The following is a 24542-nucleotide window of genomic DNA, read 5'->3' as shown; positions in this document are numbered from 1 at the left end:
GCCACCCCGGGGTCCAGCCGCCCGTGGGGAAGGCGAGAGCACTAACGGCACCTTGGGAGAGCGCCCGACTGAGCAACACAGACTGTATGCCGAAGTGCCGCCATGTTCATGGCGCCGCTGCCCTGTGTGAGCGGCGCTGGCAGTTCGTGGTTTGGGATGCGGGCCCCCCTGTTTCACCACCCCGATTTCTCCACATTACCGGTACCGCCGGAGCGAGAACCGCCCCGAGGAGGTGCCGGCTCGGGAGCGCCAGAGGCCGCGGCCTAGCCGTACCGGGAGGCGGCCGCCCCTCAGCGCGGCGGGGCAGGACGGGGGCAGCCCCCGCGCCCTCCCGCCACACCGGGCGGCCCCGGCGGGCGGTGTTGCCATGGCGACGCGCCCCGCCCTCTCCTCCGCGCGGCCGGGCCGGGAGCGCGGTCCCGCCCCGCCGCTCCTCCCAGCGGGTCCGCCGGCGTCCCACAATCCTCTGCTCCGCCCCGCGCAAGATGGCGCTGCTGGGGGCTCCGCGCAGCCTGGCGGCAGCCGGGTCCCTCAAGCGGCGGCTGCTGGCCTTCGCCCTGCTGCGGCCTCCGGCGGCCGCCGCCGCCTGCGCGCACGGCTGGCTGGCGGGGAGCGGGCGGCAGCGGGCCCCGGGAAGCGGCCAGGTGCGTGGGGACGCCGGCCCGGCAAGGGCAGGGCGGCGGAGGGCGCCGGGGGCGGGCGGTGAGGGGCTGAGGAGGGGCGTCGGGCCCCGCTGCTGCCCCTGGAGCCCTGCGGGGCGGCCTGCGCCGTCCGTACCTCGCCCGGCTGTCGGGGCCCGGGGGCTGCCGGGGCCGACCCCGGTGGTCGGGCCGGGCGGGGGAGCCCCCGCAGAGCAGCTGAGGGAGCCCCCGCAGAGCGGCCGGGGGGCCGTGGCGCGGCTCGCCTCATGCAGCCTTCCTGGAGGGACCCCGGGCGGCTGCAGGCCGGAGCTGCCCCCCTTGTGCCGTGTTCGGGGCACCGTCCCTCCGCCTGCGCCGCCTCCGATCAGCTGTCCGTGGGCCAGCGTTACAGAAATGCCTTCGCACGGGCGCTGAACATTGTGTAGAGGATAACTTATGCTGACAGCTAATTTTGCCGTTATGTAGGGAAAAGAAATGGGAATTTGAATTCTTTCTGTCAGCAGTGGAAGGCTGTAACACGTTCCAGTGAATGATTTTTTTGTTACAAGTAAAGAATTGAGTACGTGTCTCAAATTGAGTAAGTCTAGCCTTTGACAATACTTATGCATTTTTCAGAGTGAATGAAGGAAGTGTGTCTCAAAGATTGAGCCGGATGAACTTCCCATAAACTCCCAGATGGTTATTATTACTGTGTGATAATAACCTTTTTTGGTTTCTTCTTTTTTCCCCTCCAGAGTACCACTGTTTGTGACTAGTTTTCATTGTCATCCGCCTTGATTAGTTGCCCCTGACAGACAGAATTCTGTCATAGACTGCGGTCAGGTTCATGTTACTCACTGGGTTAGATGGGATGAGCAGGACTGAAGCAGTCCAGTTTGGGGGTTTTAGTTTTGAAACCTGTGCAAGACAAGAAGCTGGGAGTTGAAGGTGACACAGATAAAGTATTTCTCCCATGTGTTTGGAGACATTGAAATACATCAGGCTACTCAGTATTGTCCGATGTTCCTGGAAACATATTTCAGATGTTAGTGAGTAAGCAACAATGTTATCATGGTGATGTATAGACGTATTAATTATAGTCCTGTTTTCCTTTTGAATGTTTTTATTATCATCCTTGCTGATAAGTTTTAATTGCCACATGTTGCTAAGCACCAGATTTTCTGAACTAGAAAGCTGAGGCGATGTCTGTAGTATATATATGCGCTCGTCTCTTTGGCCTTTTAGTTTCTAGGCACATCTGTGTTAGAAAGTGGACAATTATGCATTTCTTTTTTTACAGTCTGGTGATACAGCTTGATGCAGAAGTGAAGCAAAAATGTATTTGAATGAAAATTAGAATTCATTAAATGCACGAGCAAGATCTTAGGTTTTGTTATATAAAAACTTTGTACCACATTATGACAAATGGGCAACATGTTTTATGTGTGTTGTGCAAATGTCATTTATTATTATCTGGCAGGAGGCTCAAGCTTACTGTTCTGGAGTTTTTGGTTGTAATGTCCTTTAAAATGTTGGGACTAGTTCACATGATATTTTTTTTTTTAACATGTCATTAAATTTGCTGACAGGAAAAATGCACTGTCTGGTGATTTGAGTTTCCGTTTTGCTCCCCCCCCCCCCCCCCTTGATTTTTCAGCTAGGTCAAGAAATATTGTGCCGACATTAACAGAAGTGACTGTCAGCAGTTGGCTAGACACTTCAGCAGGCTGTATTTCAGAGTGACTAGCCACTGATATTTTTTTTTTTTATAAATTAGGCAGTTCAGCATTTAAAAAATCTTTTGGAAGCGGGTATGTGCATCCTGTTTTAGTTTGTTGTTTAGTTATTGTGCTATGTTTATACACTAATGAGGACTCTTAAATATTTTTAGTGGGCTTATTCTGAAAGTTTTTATAGATACTAAAAAATCAAAGAAATACACCTGGGTTTGCATTTAAAACAAATTTGTTTGCTGCAGTCCTAAGCAGTGTGCTTCACAGTCATCTGGGAATAAGGTTTAATGAAAGTAGTGTTTTATAGCACGTGTTCTCGTGAAAGCCTCCAGGCTACTGTGTGATGACACATCTTAGTATATATTCTTTTAGCACATGAAAAAGCTCTTAGGTTACCTTTATATTCTAGGTATCAAATATGGGTTAGATTTTGCACTAGGTTGTTGAATATAAGCAAAGGCAGTAAATGTGAAATAAATACCCATGATCCAGCCTGTTAATCTCACGTGGAATGGGAGACTGGTGGGACCCAAACACTTGTGAAATCCAGATAGTTGGCTTTACTGGCATGTCTTCCCCAAAGTGTTCCTAAATGGTAAGGGCCTCCCTGGGAGGGCGCACCTCAGGTGACATTGTTATACCAGCAGCATGGTGCTTCTTACTGCTGTAGTAAAATTATTTTTGTGAGTAAAATCAACTGTACAAGCACAGTTCAGCTTTTATTGCTGTAACTACGCAAATAGCAGAGGCTTGCGGCAGCGTAGCTGTGTCGTTCAGGAGCTCTGCCTTGTACAGCTCAGGCTGGTAAACACTATAGCCGCAGCTTAACTTGTGGGAAAAAGTGTGATTAAAGGAAGGAAAAGCTCTGGTGAAATACGACCATAACAGCAAAGTTACCAACCATTCTTTTTGAAAAAGGTCATTTCAAACACTTGCCTGTCATCCTTCCACTCTGCTTTGTATCCATGCAGTACTTGATCCCCCTGTCTTCATTGTCTCATGTTGGCTGTAAGTTTTTTTTTTTTAAGCTTGGAATTGTTAAATTGTCTTATAATACAGTGTATGTATTTTCTATGGCAGTTAGTACAATGAGATTCAAATATAGTAGAGTTGTTTAGGTACTGTTGCATTACAGATCTATTTTTTCCCCTCACGCTTACATTTTTCGTTTTTCACTGGTTTTGATTAGAATCTTGCTTTTCTGAGTAACAAGACATGTAACATTTATATCCTGGAAAGGAAAATAGCTAAATTTATGGAGGGGAAAAACAGGTGCCGTAAATATTGCAGAACTGTGATCAGATGCCATTTATTGATATTGAGATCAGTTTGCATTTCCGTAAGTGTCGCTCCTTCAGTTTACCCTCCTGTGGTTGGAGTAGGCAGGGGTTCGTTATGTCAGAACTCATATTTTGAATTTAGGATCTCTGCTGGGTAGTGATAGAAAGAATTGGCAAGTTGGATGTGGCCTGCTTGTTGAACTCTGAAAAGTAACCAAGCAAAGACTATTTTTTTTTTCTAGGAAGCTTAGGGTTTTTTTGTAGAACAGTTTGCCCGCATCCAAAATAAAAGCAATGGCAAATTCTATTCGATCTACAACTTAAATGGAAGGAAAATAGCATTTGACTGAAAAGGTCCAACAGCTTTTAACTAACGATAATTATTTTACTAGGTTCCGTATAAGCTAAGAAATACACTGAGGGGTTTCTTTCAGAGAGGGTGTTGGCAGTGGTAGAAAGCGGGGCTTTGTAAAATGCTGCAAGTGTAATGGTAAAAAATACTTTTTTCTTTTTTCCCCTTGCATTATCTTGCCCTTCCAGCTGCCACATGACGTGATAAAGAGCATGTTCTTCTGCATAATTTAATAATATCCCTTTCTCTGGAAGTGGTTGTAAAAGAAATTTCAGGTATTTTCATTAAATGTATTTCTATTTTGCCTTTCTTTTCTTTTTTACCTGAAGCTTGGACCGTTCTGTGAAATTATACTGATGTTTATTGTCCAAGGCATCATTTCACATGTCTGCGTGCATTGCTAAATTCTCTTCTCTAGATTTTGATGGTGTAGTTGAACAGCTTGATGCATGGGAACTGTTAATCAACAGTCACCGTTAGTCAACAGTCTTCACTGACAGATATATGCTTTGTAACGGAGTATTTGAAATTCCTTGAATTTTCAAAATTCCATTATAGAGGAAGCATTACTGCTGAGCAGATCAGCAGTCCCATGTGTCTGTCTATAAAAATGGACATCTAATAATACTGAAAAATGTTGCAAGGGAGGTTATATAATGAAGTAGAACAGATGGAACTATGGGAATTTGATCTGAAAGTAATTTGGGAAATACAGGGGGGGCACAGGGTAAGCAACACTCCCTGTAGCAGTGGTGCTGTGGTACACTGGGGTGTCTGCTGTGATGCTGTGTGGGTTTTCTCCTCTGCCATTGAGACGTGTTGTACCAAAACAAGCCAAACGTGAGGGTATGTTAGTAAGATGTTACGGGGAAGACTCCTTAAGGTATCTATTTGTTAACCTTCTTGGTTTCATTTGCTCTGTACGCATTCATCTATGTGTACAGAGCAATTGCACATTGGCCGTTGTTATATGTAACTCCAGTGAAGTTTGTATTGTTCATATTGGTGACAGTTTATATTTATAGCAGAATATTTTCACCTTTTCTCTGATCTTCCTCTGCTCTTTCCTATTAATCTTTTCTTGCCTTGCAAACTAAGCAAAATTAACACTGGGACTGGAATACTTCACAGGTACTTGGACCCCACCTTCAGTTATCTTTTCTGTTACGGTTATTTTTTAAAAAAACACAAAATCATCCCCATTAGGTTAGTGCAGTATGTCTGGAATGGTACATAATATATTCCAGAGAGAAGCTTCTAAGTGTGGATTTGACCTTGCGCAAATGTGTTTAATCCCTGTTGTTTGTTTGCATTTATAGTATTTAAACTACCACCAACAGTCATGACACTTTAGCAATATGACTTTTATGTGCAATCAGTACTAGACATCTGTTTCATCCTTTAGAGTATATAGAATCATATCCAAAAATACATTAAAAGAACATAATGGTGCAGAGTCAGGCATTCAGAAGTTTGGAAATGCCAGAATTAAAGTTCCCTGCATAATTTCTTAAACTGAGAAATAAGCAGGACTTGCTCCTGCTCCTTTAAAGCAATAACCTGCTACTTTTATGTGTTGCAGAGAAGGTTCAAGTATGCCTTTCCTTTGTAGTCTTAAATCTCTTGGGAAAGAGTTGTAATGAGGGAAAGTGGAGTCCCAAGTCTGCCCGCAGGAATTGCAGAGAGTGACAGCGTAAGCTTCAGTCGGACTCATTTGGGCATTTTTGTTAATAATACTGTGATGGCTGGAGGATTTATCAGTGAAATAAATTGTTCACCTTGTTTAATTCTTTATTTCTTTGCTGAGACTTGGGTTTTAGCAGGAGCCTAGGAGAGGACTGAAACCTCCAGTCTTCCAGGCTAAAGACTGGAAATAAGAACAGGTTTTCTTATTTTTTATAAGAAAAAATCTTTTCTTATAAAAATCTTTTCTTTTTTATATCTTTTCATCTTTTTGCTGTATTCATCTCTTAACCCTATGACAGTTCATAGCTTCAGTCAAGCAGGTAGTCTAATGCAGCGATTGAGACCGGGTTTGCTGGTGTTTCAATAGAAGTTGTTCTTTTGATGGTGTTTGTCTCCTGTGTCAGGCAGAAGAGAGCTCTGCCAGCTCTGGGGTCAAAGGATATGAATTATTAGTAAAATATTTTTACCATGTCCTATGAGTACATTCTAGAAAAACAGTAACTAGTTTCTTTCTGATAGCTGTTGGAGCATCAGTTGTGTACTCCCATGTGCTAGGAATATACAACAACAACAGCAAAATGCATTCAGAGTTGAATACCTGGATTTCAGTTCTTACAGTACTCAAGATTTTTTTTTTTCTTGCAAGGCCAAGCAGGAGAGAATGGCACTGCTCACGAGAGGTTCCAGCTGTGTTGTCTTAAGAGAAGCCAAAGTATAGTTGTGAGTAGTGGTTCATCAGCTCCTAAACTTCACTTTGGCATGGTGTCTTAACAGTCTTTTATTGGCATGATGTGTTTAAGGAAGTATAAATGCTGGCGTAAATATGCTGAGCGTTTCAATATACTGACTGCACTCTAGGCTGTATGAGACAGGAACTCAATCTCATTGGTATGAATGTAGGACTTGCTGGTATTAAGCCTCTCACCCTGGATCTTGTCTCTGCTATAAATTCTACATTGTCATCATATAATCCCTACTTCTGAATGGCCTGTGACTGGTGAAGCAGGTAGAGTTGTATTGATGTAACTGCCTTTGTGGAATTAAAGAACACTGCTGCCTTTCGTATTGGTGGTACAATTTAATTTGGTGTTGGGTTCTAGACACTTCCCAGGTGCCACGGTAGTAGTTACTGCTAGGAGTGCTTACTCCTCCTCTTGCATGTTGATGTTATCCAAAATAACCATGCCTTTGTAATGATTACATTAATTTACAGTAACCTGGGATGTGCTGAGGCATCTTGAAGTCTTTCTCTTTTTCCCTTGTATTTTCTGTTTATCTCACTGTTTATAAGGAGAGCATATTAGTTTAGACGGAATCCTCTGTGCTGACGTGAAACTGTGAAGTTATGAGTGTATCTACAATGGAGTGCCTTATAAATGGAGCTCTTTAATTTAACCCAGGTCTTGGAAGCATCAGGATAGTTCACCCGGGCCAGTTAGCTTTACAAAGTGCAAAATGTATAATTGTAATGTTTGCTGGTTTCTGTGTGTCATGTCATATAATGGAAATGTTTGCAATAAGCAGGTCCCATGTGGTGACTTGTGGGGGAATGATCTTCATTTTCTTAAAAATGACTAAATCACAACTTGCAGTATGTGTCTTAAGAGCAAAGGAACATTCAAAGCAAGGTATAAAATATACGACAGCATGGCTGTTTGTCAAGGTTTAAAATACCCTTTCTTATGATCAGGTTTGGCTTTTTTTTTCCCTTTTTGGCATTTGTCCTTTGCCGTGGGCTGATGAGCAGTGCTTTCACTAGTTTGCTCTGTGGTAGTGATTTTTATATAATGTGAGGTGTATGGTTAATATTGCAACAGAGCAGTAAAAGATTTAATATTGAATGTGTCAGAGATGATGTGGCACCATTTTTGCTAACCAAAAGGGAGGTCCCTGTTTTGCCACTGGGGAAGCACTGCCAGCTAGTCCATCTAATAAGGAAAATAAATGGTCCTTTGAAACTCTTATGGAAAATTAATTTCTTTCAATGTAACATGTAAAGCATGCTACAGTTGGTGCCTAGCAGTGTATCTATGAAAAGATGCACTGATGGAGATGTGGATAGTGGGTATCTTGTGTCCTGCCTACCTAAAACTTGTAGTCAGCCATGCTCTGATTTCTGATAGTGCCAGTGCTTCCCAGTTGGGACACGTAGCTTTGATTAGCCTCGTGGTCTGTGAGACGAGCATGGCATGAGCTGAGCTAAGAGGAATTGAATACGGCAGAACCTATAAGCATAAGAATAACATTTCCTAATGAAAAATAGAGCGAAAGAATATTTGAAAGAAGTCAGAAGACAACCTGGGAGAAAATTAAATGAGAGAAAAGGGAAAACTTTGGGCTTTCGTGGTACAAGAGAAACAAAGTCTGATGGGAGTGGGGATTCAGGGAGGGGAAAGAGTCACTGTCACTCAGCAGTTTTAATAGTTGAGTGTAATTTATTTTACAGCTGCTCCCCACCAGTTTTTCCGTGGTCAGTTGTTAAAAATCAAAACCTTGTTTTCATGTTATGCTTGTTTACATAAACTAGATGAATATTTGCTGTATGTGAAGTACATGTTCTGCATGACTCCATTTTTACTTCCCCTCCACGTTTTTATTCTGTAGATTCCGCCAGTCTGCAAGCAAAGATCATGGCACAGTCTGCGAGGGGATTATTCAAGGCCGTTTTTAGAGGCTTCAGAGGTAGGTATAAATTTTTTTTCTTCCTACTTGCAGGTCAGAGGAAATTCAAGCCCTTGGAGCATCTTACAGTTTAATCTGCTGTTTAAAAGCTTCAGACTATTGCACACTCCTCAAGAAGTCTTTTTGAATCTCTAGAAATGAATAATAATACAGTAACTTAGAAGAGTTCTTAAAAATGTAGGTTTTGTGTGTTGACACTTAGATTCATGTTGTCAGGCATAGAAGATACCAATGCATAGAAAGCTGTGAGTTTTCCTTGAGTATGTAGGGCTTTATTACTTCAAAATTCTGCTTAGGTTGTGGAATATCAAGAAACAGTGAAAATTTATTCTCATCATTCTGAGTGCCAGGATGTCAGGCGCTTACTCATATGAGGTCTGCTTGCCTTAACACTAATGTAAACATAAGGAAGATGCAATTTATACTGTTCATGGAATAATTATGACACATTTCAAAGTTACACACTTTGCTTGAATGAAGCTAGGAAATGTATTTGTCTTGTTTTTTGAGCGTTTTTGTTATTAGAATCAGAACCAACTTAAGCAGCTAAAATGTTTTGAGAGTCCTTGGAACTTCAAAGCATGAAATCTACTTAGATTGGGGTTTATAATGTTTTTCTTTAATATATGAAAAGTGAAATTCTGCTTTAGGAAACCCTGAGGTGCGCTATCAAACCATATCATAAAACAGGATTCCTAAAGGGCTTTTGCATGGCTTGAACCCAGAAATTGTCAACATGTAGCAAATCTTTTAAACAAAATGCAGACTGTTTTTGAAAAGCTTTAACATGTCCATTGTTTGTGGTAGGCACTTTGAAATTGAACTTGGAGAAACACCTAGTGGTAGTGAGTTACTATTTTTTAGTATATCTGCGTGCATTAATACAGAAATTTTATCTGTATGTATTTAGCAGGGAATCTTGGCCATGTGCTAAGAGAAGTGAGCATTTTTTGTAAAAAAAGCAGGATCTTTTCCTAACTGCACCTGTATATGGATTGCAGCAGGGGCTCTCAAATGGGTTAACTTTTACCTGTTGTACGGTGCCACTAGGCCATTCTCATCCTGATAGGAAAAAGTGTGAAGCGTATTTATCTCTTTATTTTGCCCCCAAGTGAAGTTACTCTTTACATACATGGAAAGAGTATTGCTGATTAAATGTGTTGCACTCTATATATTAATGTGCTTGAGTATGGTTATCCTCCAAAACTTTAATTTCTTTTCTATGTTCTGCAGTCCATTTTTCAGTTCTTAGGTATCCTTTTAACTAAAATATACAAGGCTTTGTTTACCTCCTGGCTACTTGGAACATGCTCTTTACTATACTGCTGGATTTATAGTCCCTTTCTTAATATTGTTTCCTTAAGCAAGGCAAGGTTTTTAGAGAGAGGCAGTATCTTTTATTAAAGCAAGCCAATACAGTTGGAGAATGAGGGAGGGAAAACAGACCAGTAGTTCTTCTTTCTGTTGGCTTTCACATGCTTGTTTCCTGAGGCTCTTGCAAATTGACTTTTCATTTTCACACAGATCCTCCCGAGGTGGCGACTGATAGAAAAGAGAATGTGTTGGCATGGTCATGCAGGTGGAGGGCTTCACACAGATCCAAAGGAAGGGGTAAAAAATTGCTTAATTACTATTGCTTCTATTGCTTTTTAAATAAAAACTGTGAGCAACTTTCCCCACCCCCCAAAAAAACTCCAAAGCTGATGACCCCAAGCAACAACTTGTCAAAAACTGTATTGGTAGGTATGTGAATACTGTAGTGGAGTAGATACTGTTTTAATCACACAATAACAACTGTGCTGAAGTGTTTCAGTTGTTTATTAAAAATGCAGTCTTGGTGTCACACACTCCTTTGAAATTGGCCTGCATTATAGTGGATTTTTTTCATTGAAAGTATGTTCCATTGTAATCTATTGTATTTGTTATTCTTGTTTGTGACTAATATATCCCTGTGACTTGACATTCAGGATATTAGAAAGCAGCTTGTGGATACAAGTTAGTGCATCAGTTGGTAAAATGGCACTTGAAGCAGAGAAGGGGAGAAGTAATTAAACTGCATGTATTTTTAGTTGGATTTAATGTTAATTGATATATTTTTGACTCTATTTATGTTCAGGAAGCACATCTTAAAATAATTATGATAGGTATGTAAGGAGAAGTAGTATCTTTTATTAGACCAAGTGATTACAGTTAGAAGACAAGGGAAGCTTTTGGTTGAAACAACACAGTATAAACTTGCATGATTAAATTTGCAGAATCAGAGCACCTGAGTTTATTAAGTTTAATTTGCTCACTTCCTTTGCAAACTTACTTCTGATGCTTTGTGTATTTGCAGAATGATTGTGTGTGATGGTTATAACTTGTCCAATCTTGGCTGGGGTTTTCCTAAAACTAGTGAAGACCACGTTGATGACAAATTGAAATTTCAGTGCAGAATTCAGGTCTTTCTGGGCTGGTTTGCTCAACTGTTCTGATGAGGTCTTTCCTTACAGCCTCATTTGTCAAGAAACTGAGGCGTTAAAGCTAGGATTTCCTCTTAAATTTTGATCTGAGTTGTCCCTTCCTTGAATCCAAACCTGTTGGTGCTACAGGCAGAAGTCAGGAGACATGCTACCAAAATTTGTGCTTTGGTAGTAAGAGGGAATTTCATAACCTAAAGTACATGCAGCTTGTTTTAACAAACATCTGTGATCTTTTCTGTGTAAGGCACAGGGGGAAATCAGCAGTATTACTGGCTCTGCATGTAGCATTAACTTTAGGCTGATTTTTAAGGCCCTAATTGCAACAGGTATAGGCTCTTTCAAGGATTTCCTAGGCAAAACAGATGTTACAGCTAGCAGACTATCCTTCTTTTGTGTTTAGCCGAATCATATATGTTATGGAATGTAATTATTATGGGTTGTATTTCTCCTGTGAATGAGAGGGTATTATCTCCTGTATTGTCACTTTGGTGATTATGCATCTGTTGGGCTAAAATATTTGTGGGGTTTTTTTCCTGTTAGAATTTCTGTTTGCGTGGGTATGTTGATCAGCTGAATGTTTCCTGCTTGCTGTCCTAACTTCATTTTTCATAACTCCAGGTAAAAGGTTTTTTTGCTTATACATAGTACGAACTCACCCTCATATGATTCAGTTGCAAACCCATGTCACAGACTCAGCTTTACAACTGACCTATCTTCAAAAATACCATGAGGGGCTGTTTATTCTTTCTTTAAAAAGCTATTTCCTGAAATGCAGACATTTTTCAGCTGAAACTTCTTGCATGTCATGGGCAACTTCCAGGGCAAACCTATTTAATCGTTACAGGTATTACATGTTTAAACATCATATTTTCTTTGGAGTTACTACTTTTCAAAGGTCCACAGTTTGGCAACATTCAAAAATCTAAATTTTACAGTTTTCTCCGGTCAGAAAGGAAATGGAATGGAAGGTTCTATTTACCAAAACACTAGTAATGTTAAGGAATGGTGGATGTTCCTTAACATCAAAACTCACTGGGAATATGTTAGCCAGAAATTTTGATGCCAGTGAGTATATTTCAGTCTGCTAGGCAGTGTACATATTCCAGTGGCATTCTCTGTTCACCCAGTACTTGCAGCTATTCCTGTACAAGCCAATCCCCTGACTTTTTTACTCCAAGAAGTGGAGCTATAATGTAGTTAATATAGGACACAGTCAGTTAGGCTGTTGTCTAACTAAACAAATCTCAGCTGTTAGGGGTTATCCAGGAGATAGCAGAAAGAACTAGCTGTAAAAGAGGTGAAATGAGTGAAGAGTGGAAAAAAAAAAGTGTAAAATTGTGTGCAAAAGCCAAGAGGTTCTTAGCAAAAATAGAAGGAAGGAAATAGGATGTTACAAGTGCATTTCTTGTGCTTGTGTGTACATACACTTGTATTTGGTGCATAAAAGTACTGGCACCCAATTTACATGAGAATTCTTTTCCCCTAGGATTGTGCTTTCAGGAAAACTGCAGGTGATATACGTCAGCTATATTACACCTTTCTCTCTTCCAGAATTTTTTTGACAGCCCAGCCTGTTCATTCTGGAAACTGACTTTGGCGCTAACGTTTTAAATTGCCCTGTTTATAGCAGATTCAGGGGATAGAGAACTAAATACTAAGGGTAAACACAGAATATGAAGGGCATGGTTCCTTCATTTCACAAGTAACTAGAAGAGAAGCTTACACAACTGTTTTTTCTACGAAATAATTTTTACTTGCATCAGTGACTGATGTGCTGAATGCTGAAACTGAAAACAGTATTGTTCTTTACCACCTTTGGGTTTTTTGTGTGTGTTAGTCTTTTGTACACAGAATAGACGGAAATAAAAACTGTGGCCCGACTTGTTACTAAGCAGACATATATTACTTCCTTATGGAAAGACCGATAGTCATGATGGAGCCCTGATAATTAGCCTTCTCCTACCACTATTTCACTCAGTTGCTATTTAGTTTGCTAGCCATTGTTTGCCTTCTGTGGAGGGATGGATAGTACAAAGACAGAAGACAAAGTACTTTTTTTTTTTCTCAAAGTTTGGAAGGAAAACTCAGGCCTTCATCTGACATTTATTTAAGCTGATAAGGCAACTGAGAAGAATCCTAACTCCTTCCTCACCTTGGTGTTTTGCTATATGAGGATGTTCAGTTAGTCAGCTAGTGTGAGGTGATCTAGCTGGAAAATAACGTGTCTAACTGGTGGGAGCTCCCCCTCCCTTCCCAAACCACTGCAGCTGCTTCGCTCACAGCAAGCTGTATATTGTGGACTGAAACAGTCTGAATTCCTCATGCTGTAAAAAAAGAAGTAAGTTCTGTTCTCAGCCGTTCTTCATCTCATGCTACTGAATTTGTGGGTTTATCTGACCCTCTTTAGTGAGATGAAACCCTGCAACAAACACTGAAGAGTTTTCTGCCAGTTTCATAAATGGAATCAGTTCATCACGGTGTTTCGTCAGCTCCAGAGGTGCTGTGAGAAATGGGCTGGGACTGTGCAATTGAGTGCTGCAAAGAAGGGAAGAAGCAGGGGAGGAAGCAAGCTGTTAGTGGTTTAGAAAATAACCTCATGCAGATGCAGGACAGCTTGTGCTAGTACAATAAAGAGGATGATACAGCTTTGCGAGTGAGTACACAGGGAGCCAGAACTGGGTCTTTTTTTCTTCATCAGCAATGACAGCTTAAATGCAAGTCAAACTACTGTTTTCTTCCATCAGGCTTCTGATAGCTCATCATCCTGGCACAGGCTTTATCCATAAAGTCACAGGGTCAGCCCAGTGAATGCTTGCCATACTCAATAATCTTGGAGATTGTGGAGAGAAATGATGGCTCTCTTTATTTCCCCTTTTTAGGTATTTTAAAAGGTCCAGAACCTAGATGGGATGGGTGGAGGGGACAGGAAGATGGTCAATGCTCATTCCTTTGCAAATAGTCTTCACTATTTGGTTGTGTGTTTTAAAAACATGCTGCATTCAAATAGAAGAAAATACTTTTCTTGTTGGCTCCCTGGTATATTAGATTTATAATACTCCTTCCATTCCTTCCATTTCTGTAGAAATAGGCCTTGGAAGAAAATATAAAACATTGCTGCCATTTAAAAGGTGGTAAAATAAATGCATCTCTTAACCTTTTTATATACCACAGAGAATCAAAAAAGGCCTGAGTCCGTTAAACAGATGGCTCATTTTAATTCTTAATGTTGCCACTTGCATATTTAAACCATTTTCAACTCGTGTTTCTGTACAACAGTAACATTTATTTCATGGTAAACTTTGATGTAATATGTGTGCATTTTGCATCTCCTTTGATTTTTCTTCTTGTTCCTTTGCAAGGCCTTTGGCAAAGGACTGGCTGCCTTCTGACTTTTTTTCTGAACGGATTTACTTCTGTCACCATTCTAAGCCATGAAGAAAAGGAAATAGATGCCTTGTTTGCAGCCTGTGTATTTCATTCTTTTTAATAGCTTTTCTGTGCGAAGTCTGACTAGCCAATAGCAACATATAATTAGAACTGCTCTGGTTGCACTTTTGTGTTAATGTGATAACTCTTTTTTTCAACTTCCTTTTAACCTGTAAGTGGTGATCAAAGGTATTTTCCAAATGTTTGAACTGCTGTTTATGCATATCCTTGGCCCAAATGGAAAGATTCACGTATATGCTGCAGCAGATACCTCCATCTCCTGAATGGGTAGGACACAATAGATAGTTTTGCATCCTCTCTTCACTTAGAAATATTCCGTATATCCATATTTTAAAAGTTGTTTGAAATCTGCTTATGCAATGTAATGCTCCAATACATATGCAATTGTTGACAAAGTGCAGTATCTCTTACTCTTTGGTTTTCTTTGAAGCTATGACTAGAAACACTGAGATGAATTTTCTGGTTCTTTTAAAAGCTTACATTTATAGGATTGCTTTCCCTGGTTGCCTCAGCAATCTTACCTTTTAACAGAACTTCACTTTCTTGCTCATTCACACTGGACCTTTAACAGAGAATTTCTATTCTAGTTAGTTTTATCCTTGAAGTCGAGGAGGAAGCATTTTAAGTACACAATCTAGTGAGGGAAACATTACAATATACTGTAAAACTCCCTCTTTCTACTGACTTATGTAATGAAGAGTCATCTTTAAAAGGTGTGGACTAACACTTTGTTCATGTCTGCCCCCCGCCCCTACCAAATATCGCCTGAAATGAGGAGATTAGCTGCTACTTGCTGCCCTCCCTTCAGCTTTAGATAACCTTCACATCTTTCAAGTTAACCCCAGGGTAGCCACACAGTAAAATGACTTATTGATACTTGTGCTGTATGTTACTGCGTAACATAACTGCTGATATTCTTGATTGGGTAGAATGGTTTAGACTTCAGACAATGTATTTGGCTTGGGAGTTCAGTGAGTATCTCAAGTCTGTATGTCAAGTGTGATACAGACATCTATCCATCTGGAAAATAACCTGTATTTCTGTAAAATGTACAACAACCAAAACCACCACCACCACCACCAAAAATCCTTCTGTTTCCCAAGAAGACTTGTTAACAGAACTGTGGCCTTATTTAGAGCAGAATTTGAGGTTTGGAGAAGGAGAACCTATTTGAAGAATTCATTAAAAAATGGGTGTATCAGTTAAGCTAATGTGTGGCCATATGCATCTTCTGCCTCATGAAGCCTGATTACCCAACTCTTAAATTCTCTTAAAGGGCCATTCTCTTAAATGACATTGGAAGCTGAGTTAAGGCCACTATAATAGTTTTATTGCTAGTAGTCATAACTTCTTTGGGCACCCACTGAAGGACTAGTCTTTGGATTCCTGAAAACATGCCCTAAAAGTCATGGGCAGTATTTCTTGCTTCCCTGCAAAGTTTGTAAGATGACCAAAATCTGTGAAAGTGATTGTTGGAAATGCTTAAGTTTGTAGTAATGCAACAAAGTCAGCTGAGCTGAAATTTGTATTTGGTTCAATTTATGTATCAGCATGTGTGTTCAGTTTCAGAGTGAGTTGCTATAATTCTAGTGATTTTTTTTTTAAATAGTGTATTCTATTGTCACTCACTGAATGTTCTCCAGACTACTTATGTTTATTGTAGACCTTTCAAATTTCCTCTTTGCCTTATTTTTTGTTACTTCATTTTTGCATTTTCCCTCCCATTGTTTCTGTGCTGTGTTAAAACAGCTTCCAAAGAAGAAATACTAAGCCCTTGCATTTTGTACAGAAATCCTGAGAAGATAAAAAAGAAGGATCCGTTTATTTGTTCTGTGAAGTTTTCAGCTCTGGTGCATTGTGGCTTTCTCTCTGCTCCATTTACAGCAGCTATACTTGCACTGTTGAGTACATGTGGGTTACGAACAAGTCATCTGTTTTTTAACAGCATGTTGTGGATGTAAACCTAAAAACTTATAACTTGAAATTTTAATATGCAGTCCTAGTCTCAAACATTGTGAAGTGTGTGTTGCCTATCAAATAAAATACTGAAGTGATTCAAATGTATAAAAGCCATTCCTATTTATACTGTTATTTTGCTTCCTGGGGTCTTTTCATAATGTGATGCCTTTGTTTGTTCTTTCCAATAGCTGAAAGAGATAGATGCCAAAAAGATTATCAGAGCAATGTTGTCTTATGTGTGGCCCAAAGACAGACCAGACCTGCGAGCCAGAGTAGCCATATCCCTGGGGTTTTTAGCGAGTGCAAAGGTAAGAACAGATTCTTTATTGTACTGTTAGTTACTTTTCATTTGGAGTGCATACAAGTACTAAAGTTCTTTTTTATTATTTAAGGGCTTTATAATCTTAAGATGTCTTTCCTGTATAAGGAGCATATAGCATTAGAAATAATAGCTTGGATTTTTTAATGGGGTATGTATGCATGTGAGATGCATCTGTGTGGTTTGGGAGATGATGGTGACTGCCAGAATTTTTGTTTCCATTGCTCACATTAGTTTAGTCCAGGATTTTCCAATGCCAATTAATCATTTACATCATAAGTTATGGGAAATGTGAGTTAAAGGTTGCTTATGGATCTTCTCTTCTTGTGTGATGCTGCATCTGTCCAACAGGATTTCTTCAAGGCTGTGTGCCCATTGTGAACTCTGAACTTGAGCAGTGTGGTGGTATCTACTCACAGCTCTTGCTGTGCTATGGGAAGGGGGATTTGAACTCCAGTCTTCTCTTAATATTTCTGTGTGAGATGATGGTGTAATTTCTGTTGTTTCAGGGACTCCTCTGGTATCCTAATGTGAAAGAAGCTGTATAACTTATTTTTTTATATCAAACCATGCTTTCATTCAAATGATTTTTCTTTTGGTTATGAAATAGAGGGTTGCTCTTACCTTTACTTCATTATGTGAAAGGATCTCTCATTCTTGCCTGCAACAACATTAGTATTTATTCATTTGAAACAGGCATGCAAAAGCTTTCTGCAGACTTATAGAGGATATAATTCAAATTTAGTGCAAATCTTGTAGAAATAGTTCAGAAGAGCAAATACTAGCTTTGCGCAAAAAGCTTTTGCTTTTGGGAAAAAAAATTGATTGCAAAACATTGGAAGTAAATTTTGTAAATATCATTGACATGTCTCAACTGGTTGCTTCTAAGTATGGCACTTTTTACCAAACATAAAGCTAATATTAGTATCTTGCTGGGATAAGCTAAAGTAGGTACTACTTAGCAGTGAGTTTTAGCACTTAAGCTACTTGTACTAGCAACTTCTTAACATTCAGCAACATTGCCATGTTATGAAAAGAAAAAAGAAACAAATTTCAGCTATGTAGGTGTTAAAAGAAGAGTACTTGGAAAAGTGCTCATTTGTTTGAGCTGAAGAGGAAAGGCCTTTTGGTCTGCAGCTCTTTCTCATGAGCAATCTATCAGGTGCTAGCTGGTCCTGCCTTCAATAGATATTTTGGTTTGCCCTGCTGTTCAGGACTTTGCTGATAGTGCAGGTGACGACATACAGAATATGGCATGTCCGTACAAGTAAACATCCACCCTTGTTGTATGCCTGTGTGAAACAGACAGGAATGCCTTCCATCACACTTTAAAACTATCTGCTCAGAATGCAGATGCATGGAGTGTTTTGCCTTGTATATTGTGCACTTGCTGTCGTAAGAATATTTAGCTGGCTATATAGAATCACAGACTCGTTTAGGTTGGAAAAGACCTTTAAGATCGAGTCCAGCCGTTAACCCAGCACTGCCAAGGCCACCACGAAACAATGTCCCTAAGTGCCACATCAACACGTCTTTTAATGCCTCCAGGGATGATGATTCCACTGTTTCCCTGGGCAGCCTGTCCCAGTGCTTGGCCACCCTTACGGTGAAGACATTTTTCCCAGTATCCCATCTAAACTTTCCCTGGCGCAACTCGAGGCCATTTACTCTTGTCCCATGGCTTGTTCCTTGGGAGAAGAGACCAAGCCCCACCTCACTACACCCCCCTTTCAGGTAGTTTTAGAAAGCTATGCTTGGGTGGTTGAGGTTTGGTGATGTAAATTAAGCAGATGTATATGAAAATTCTTCAACTCACTTTCCTTTTAAAGCCCCTTAGTAGTAGTGCTAATAATCTGAAGGCAATTTTTAAATAAATTTTTTGTATTTTTTGATTTCTCCCTCTGGCTCTTCACTTCCCTAATTTGTAGGGTTATATAAATATGATGGAGAATATGAATCCAGAATCTAATCCTGCATATGGCAGCATTGTACCTTGCTGTTAGGTAATCTGTCAGTGTTTCAGGCAGCTTTCTGGGATGTAGTGAAAACAAAATTGATGTCCAGGATGCCTGACTCTTTTGAAAAAGCTCTGTGTTTGGTATAATACAGAGCTATTATATTTCTACTGGGAGATAGAGATGCTTCCCCTGGCAGAAAAACAGACACTTAATTCCTGTTTGGGGAAGTAACTGGATGTCTCTTAAGTGTTCTCTTAAATTTCCTACTTCAGATTCTGTTCAAGGTGGCCTGGAAGCCCTGATGTCCAAAGCAGATTCCCAAAAGCAGAGCAGAAAACCTGTTGAGCTTTGCCCAACCACAGAATTGTTTTGTGAGAATGCTTGTTTTGGCAAACAAGGATTTAATTGGGAAAACACATAGCAAGTTCTCTACAGAATATATAACTGACTGGAGTGAAAAAAAATTCATGGATGTCTTCTGGCTATCCTTTGCTAATGTTCTTTGCTTTGTTCTGTTTCTGTCGTAACAAAGCTGTGTTAGAGCTCAAACATTTTTGAATAACTGCAATTTAACAGGTTACCCATCGTCACCTGAGCTACGTCTAATCTTCTTTTGTGGGGTAAATTTTCTTAAATTGCTTCATGCTTTGCATGTGCTAAGTATGCATGTAGTTAGTGTGGTGTAACTGACGTGCAATGGTTTGTTATAGAGCTGTAGTAAGTTTGTCAGATCTTTCAGCCCTGAACATCTGCTTTTCTTTCAGAGCAAACTAAAGGTCACTTAGTCCTAGAGAAAATGAAAGACAAATTAGTTTACCTGTAGCTTGCCTGGACCATGTATAATCCTGTGTAGTTCCCTCATTATCCCATTTGGGAGCCCTTTGTTCTGATTGCTTGTGAGGTTAATTACAGTGTACTTGGTAGACCACACAAGCGGTTATTTAAAGTTACTTTGCTATGCAGTTGTGTCAGCACAAGAATGCCAGCCTATCTTTCTCCTCACTGCAGTCCTGGCCTGTTTCCTTTGTTCACTATGAACTTGTCTGCATCTGAAGGATTTACATCCTTATTATGGATTTTGTCTAAAGGCTGCTTATCCTTAGGGGTTTTACCAGAGAACTATGCGATCAGGATGCTTGCTGCTAGTTACCTTTCCCGATAAGAAATACTTTTGTTAGGCTTTTGACCAATTGCTTCAGAGTTTGGTGAGGTTTTATATCACTGTATTTATAAAGCAAAGTTTCCAGTTAGAAGAAAAGATCCAGATGGTGACTCTTTCAGAGTCTGTAGGCTTGCTTCAGTCTTATTGTAAGAAAACTCCAGAGGAATCATAAAGGAGAGGTAGGTTATGAAATCCTCAGCCACAGGAAGAAAATAAGGAGTTCACACCCATTTGTATTGGGCCTCCTTACCCACAAAACACAAAAAAGCTGGAAGTCATACTTCCTTCTCCTGCTGCTTGAGAAATAATTTGCCTCTTTAAATCTTCTGGTTCAGTAAAATTCAATTTCAAAACAAAAACCAGTTTGTGTGCAGCCTGTTTTTGAAGAGCCTGCAGTTACAATCTGTCTTGACTCCTTTTGTGGGGCCCAGTTGCCTGTCATTGAACAAATTATTGTGATTTTTTTGTTCCTTTTTGTCTACACATAACTGCTAGTAGTATTGTTAGCCTTCAAAGTGAGCTGTTTGTATGGCTTTTTATGACTTGGAGCTGACAGGATGGAGTCTGCTCTAGGGCTAGTAAGGTCTTTTTTTCCTTGGAAGATTTGTTGTATTATGACATGCTTTAAATTTTTACCTTAAATATTTATAGCTTATCTAGACGTGTGCGATCTGAAAGATGCAACAGGAAGACAGGTGAGAGGAGTACGCAAGGCATTATCTGTGTTTTCAGACACACAGATTAGCCTGCTCAGGTTCTACATATTTGTTTTTTTTCTTTTTCCACATTCCCTCTCCTATTTTTTTTGTCTTTTCTACCAGGGTACATATAGTAAAAGGCTTCTTTAGTTTTTGGTTTCTTCCTTTTTTCTTCTGTGGCGCAAGAAGAAAAAGTGCTCGGGTTTCTGAGAAGCTGGATTAAACATACGAATATGTCAAAATTGCTTGTCACCTCTGTCAGCCTGTAATGGTTTTTGGCCTCTTGGTCACAGAGCAAGCATGTGTTATTCATGAGCCAGAGAAGTCTTTTTCAGACTATCTGTATTTCCGCTGACTGCTAGTTCTGGTAGTTTCAGGAGAAGAAATTGTTTGGCTAAGGAGGCAAGGCACAAGTGCAAATTTAGTCCACATGCGAAGATAATAATTATCTATCTGATCAGTTAAGTATGAATGTATGACTTTGAGCACTTTTTGTGGGCTTAGATGCAGTTAGATAATGACGATAAACCTTAAGAAACTGTTAGCTTTTTGAGAAGTTTCAGGTGAAAAGTATTTTTAGATATTTTTTTTTATTATTCTTTTTTCTCTTAGTGGAAAAAGTACATTTCAGGTCATCATTAAATTTGAAGAAGGCGTGAAGCCAGTTGCTTCTTCCCTCTTTTGGACCATGTTTCGTACCTCCTTTAGCAGCCTTACCTCCAAAAGGAATGGAGTTTTCTGTTTATATTTCCACAAATGGGGTTGATGTGTACGTTTATATTGGTCCAGAGATGAATTCAGTCATCTTCATGTCAACGTTTCTCATTGAATTATTGACAGAAGAAGAGTTCACTGTAGGCCAGTTTTATCTTGTTGGGGCTCTGCCTGTCACTAATTCATCATCTTTATTAAACAAGAAATACTGGGAAGAGCAAAATGAAAGATAAGACTGTTTGCCTTAAAAGTAGTGGAGTCCCACAGGGGAATAGAGATGATGATGCATTGTCAGCTTTGAACAGTGCAATCATTTAAAAAAATGTTTAAACTCATTTAAGCATGATGCATTACAGTATAACGTGCTGTTAAATGTGGGGAATTGAGTTGGGATGACTTCATGGGGGCTGTATTTGCTTTCCAATCAATTCAGGCAAGGATAAGCTTTTAATTCAAAATTATAAATAGAAAACTAACAAATTCATATTAAAAAGGATCTTTTTAATGGGAATTGTTATCAAGCTTTCAGGTGTTAGGAGAAGGAGGGAAACCCGTATAGATACATTGCATAAGACAAGTTTTTTGTATGGTAGCTTTTCAAAGTGTGCCTAGGTGTGCTTAAAGCTTTTTTTTCTGTGCCAGCAAATCTAGGCTGCGAAAGAGATAGCTGTGAGTTTATGCAGGAGGCTGAAATTTTGTTTCTGTTAATGTGAACGTGATCTCATTGACTTAACAAATTGAGTAGGAAAGGCCTGTTTCTAATAATGGCCTCTCATCTCTCTTGCTATAAACTTTGTAAGATTAACCTTTTTTTTTTTTTTTTTAATTACTGGCAAGCAGACTGTCTTGATTGCTAATGAAATTTAATACCATGCTGCCTTGTCCTTATTCAAGCTTTACCCTCCAGGAGTCAGAACAACTATAACCTGAGACCAGGCTTTAAATTTCATTTAAAACTCTATTGGGTAGAATTATATTGATGTAAAAGAAGACATTTCTGCAAAATTGTAGGCTGTTACCGGTTAAATTAATTGCAAGTGGAGAACTGCAGTTTAAAGAATATCCCTCTTTTCTTTAAATGGACTTTAAAATACATCTGTAGTTCCATTTCGAAACTACCTGTAGTGTAGCATAGTCTACTGAAGAGTAAAATCCCTGCAGAGGGATTTGTGAGAGTCTGCAGCAAATCAAGACAACCTGCGTTACAATACTCTTATTTTCTACTGAGTAGTCTCTCCTAGGAAAACCTACACTTTGTCATGTTGGTCATCACTGAAACACACACGGTAGTATATTCATCTTTATTAAGAACAGAATGCCACCCAAAAATTGAGTTTCAGTAACTCTGAAGGAAAAGTAGGGGTTTTTTTTTGATTATACTGGGGAAGGGAGGGGAGGGATTTGAATTTCAGTATTGTAAAGATTCAAAATCTCTGTTAATGCTTTCTCAGTTCTCTGTGGGGCTTTATGCTTAAGGTTTAAGCATGTAATGGCAGTAACCTGTTCGTCTGCTGTGTATAATTGAAGTTATCAGACGTTATTGTATACTGCTGCTTTGATGGTATTTGTTGGCTTTCTGCAGATAATGCTAACCTGGGGTCTTTTTTTTTTTTAATGGAGACTTCCACAATTCCTGTCTATTAAAAGGGGAGCTGTTGCCCAACGGCTCTCAGGCTTGCTCTAGGCAGATTTCAGAAGAATGTATTTGAAGTAGGACCTCATCTTTCAGCCGTTTTCTTTTTTTCAGTCACAAACTAACTAGTAATAATCTCACTTCGATGCTCTCAGATCTCATCTGTCTCCTCTGAGGAGGTGTCTGTATTATACTGTATTGACAGTTTGGTAGTTGTCTTCCCCCCCCCCCCCCCGCCCCGCTCAGTATATTTCATAGGGGAGACAGGAGGGAAGAGAAGAAGGATTCCTTCCTCATTTGCATTTAAAACTTTTGCCTAAACAATGTTTAAAAGAAATAAACAGAACAGATTCAAAAAATTAACTTAAAACTTTTTCTTTAATCCTACAGTTAAAAGAAATATTTTCAAAACTCTGGTTTCCCCGCTTTGTGGAGCACCTGTCTTCCACTACCTACAGTAATTTGTAACACTGGGAGTGTTTGCTGCTGGAACGGTTACTGCAATTACTAAAAGCCTGTGATCCAGCCTGAATTTGGGCTGAAGTTATGAAAGACTTTACCACTTCTTTTCACTTGAGACCTAGTTTTATCCAGTTAATTTACAGTTTTTCACTGGGTTTTCAGCTTTAACAGATGTCCCTAAATACAATTGAGATCTGAGCGGGTATACAAAACATTTGGTGGAGAGAGCTGAAGTATCTTTGTCAATCTGTTTTGGCTTTTTGTTTCTTCTCATGTAAAATAATTTGTCCTCTACCAACCATTTTTTTTCGGAATATCAAACCCCCCCCCCCCCCCCCCCCCTCAACTTTAAGCAGTCAGTTTGCTGTAAAGTGTTTTAACATCTGCCACGATTATAAGATTGAACTGCTAAAAACTTGCGTAGCTTATTTTCAAATCTTCAGTTAGAAGTGGTTTGAATTAATGAATTCTATTAATTGTGTTAAGTTTGACAGTAGATTTTTTTCTTGTTGGTACAAATGAGTGATATAAAAATGGAACATGCACAAGACTTGAGAATTTTGTTTTCTGTAAGATTTTCAGTATTTTCTCATGCTACAATTGTGCAAATAAAAAATCCTAAAATTGGTCTATCTACATATCTGGCTTTATTGCTTTTCACATGTAATGGAGACACTACTGTTCGAGAAGATGCATTTAGGTTTTGGTGTTCTTACAAAAATACCCAGTGACGTACTATATGTTAGGTTGTGGGTATGACTTCGGTATTTTGTTTGAAAGCACATAGTGTTAAAGTGATTTGTAGTTTCTTGTAGACTGTATGGAAAGTCCTTTGTGCTGCTGTGCCGAATGCTAGGGTTAAGGTTGATACTAAGTTAATGTCTATAGTGATGTTGCAAATAGAAAGCATTATTTAAATACTAAGGCAGTATTAACAGTCAGAAGAGACAAAGGATAGGTTTAACTTTTTTTCTTTGACTTCACTGGAGCTTTAGTATATTTATATATAAATATTTAGTATATTTATATTTAGTTCAATACATCTCTATTGAACTGGCGTTAGCAATATGGGAGTGAGTTGGTCTTTTCTAGTAGTGTTTTTTCATGCTGAATATTGCCAGTATCACAAAGAACAAACAACCTGTAATGACGATATAATTTAGTAGCATTGTGGGTATGCGTCATGCAGTGTCTGCCACTTGATTCATTTCCTAGTCTTGCCATTGCTGTACTGAGTGCTCAGCCTCATTTTAAGTGCCTTTGCAGTGTACAATTTGTTTAGGATAGAAACTGATATTTAAAAGGAGCTCATGAGAGAGACAAACTAACCCTGCAGTCCCAGGAGTAAAGACTTAATAGTATGGTGAATACTGTG

General features: G+C 39.6%; 1 protein-coding gene across 2 annotated transcripts in view; it reads left to right on the top strand.

Annotated features, from left to right (window-relative positions):
• Nucleotides 1–461: 461 nt before the first annotated feature.
• Nucleotides 462–24542, top strand: part of ABCB7 (ATP binding cassette subfamily B member 7) — a 42158-nt gene continuing 18077 nt past the window's right edge. The window contains exons 1-4 of one of the 2 annotated variants that reach the window (XM_055818065.1): nucleotides 462–644; nucleotides 8276–8353; nucleotides 9878–9964; nucleotides 16410–16529. In XM_055818065.1, the coding sequence (XP_055674040.1) occupies nucleotides 486–644; nucleotides 8276–8353; nucleotides 9878–9964; nucleotides 16410–16529 (444 nt within the window). In that variant the 5' untranslated portion in view covers nucleotides 462–485. The remainder of the gene's footprint in view (nucleotides 645–8275; nucleotides 8354–9877; nucleotides 9965–16409; nucleotides 16530–24542) is intronic. The other variant, XM_055818064.1, reaches the window with a different exon arrangement.

This window comes from Falco peregrinus, chromosome 13 (genome assembly GCF_023634155.1).
Source record: "Falco peregrinus isolate bFalPer1 chromosome 13, bFalPer1.pri, whole genome shotgun sequence".
NCBI lineage: Eukaryota > Metazoa > Chordata > Aves > Falconiformes > Falconidae > Falco > Falco peregrinus.
The sequence above is the reverse complement of the archived record's forward strand: the minus strand, read 5'-3'. Positions and strand labels throughout refer to the sequence as shown.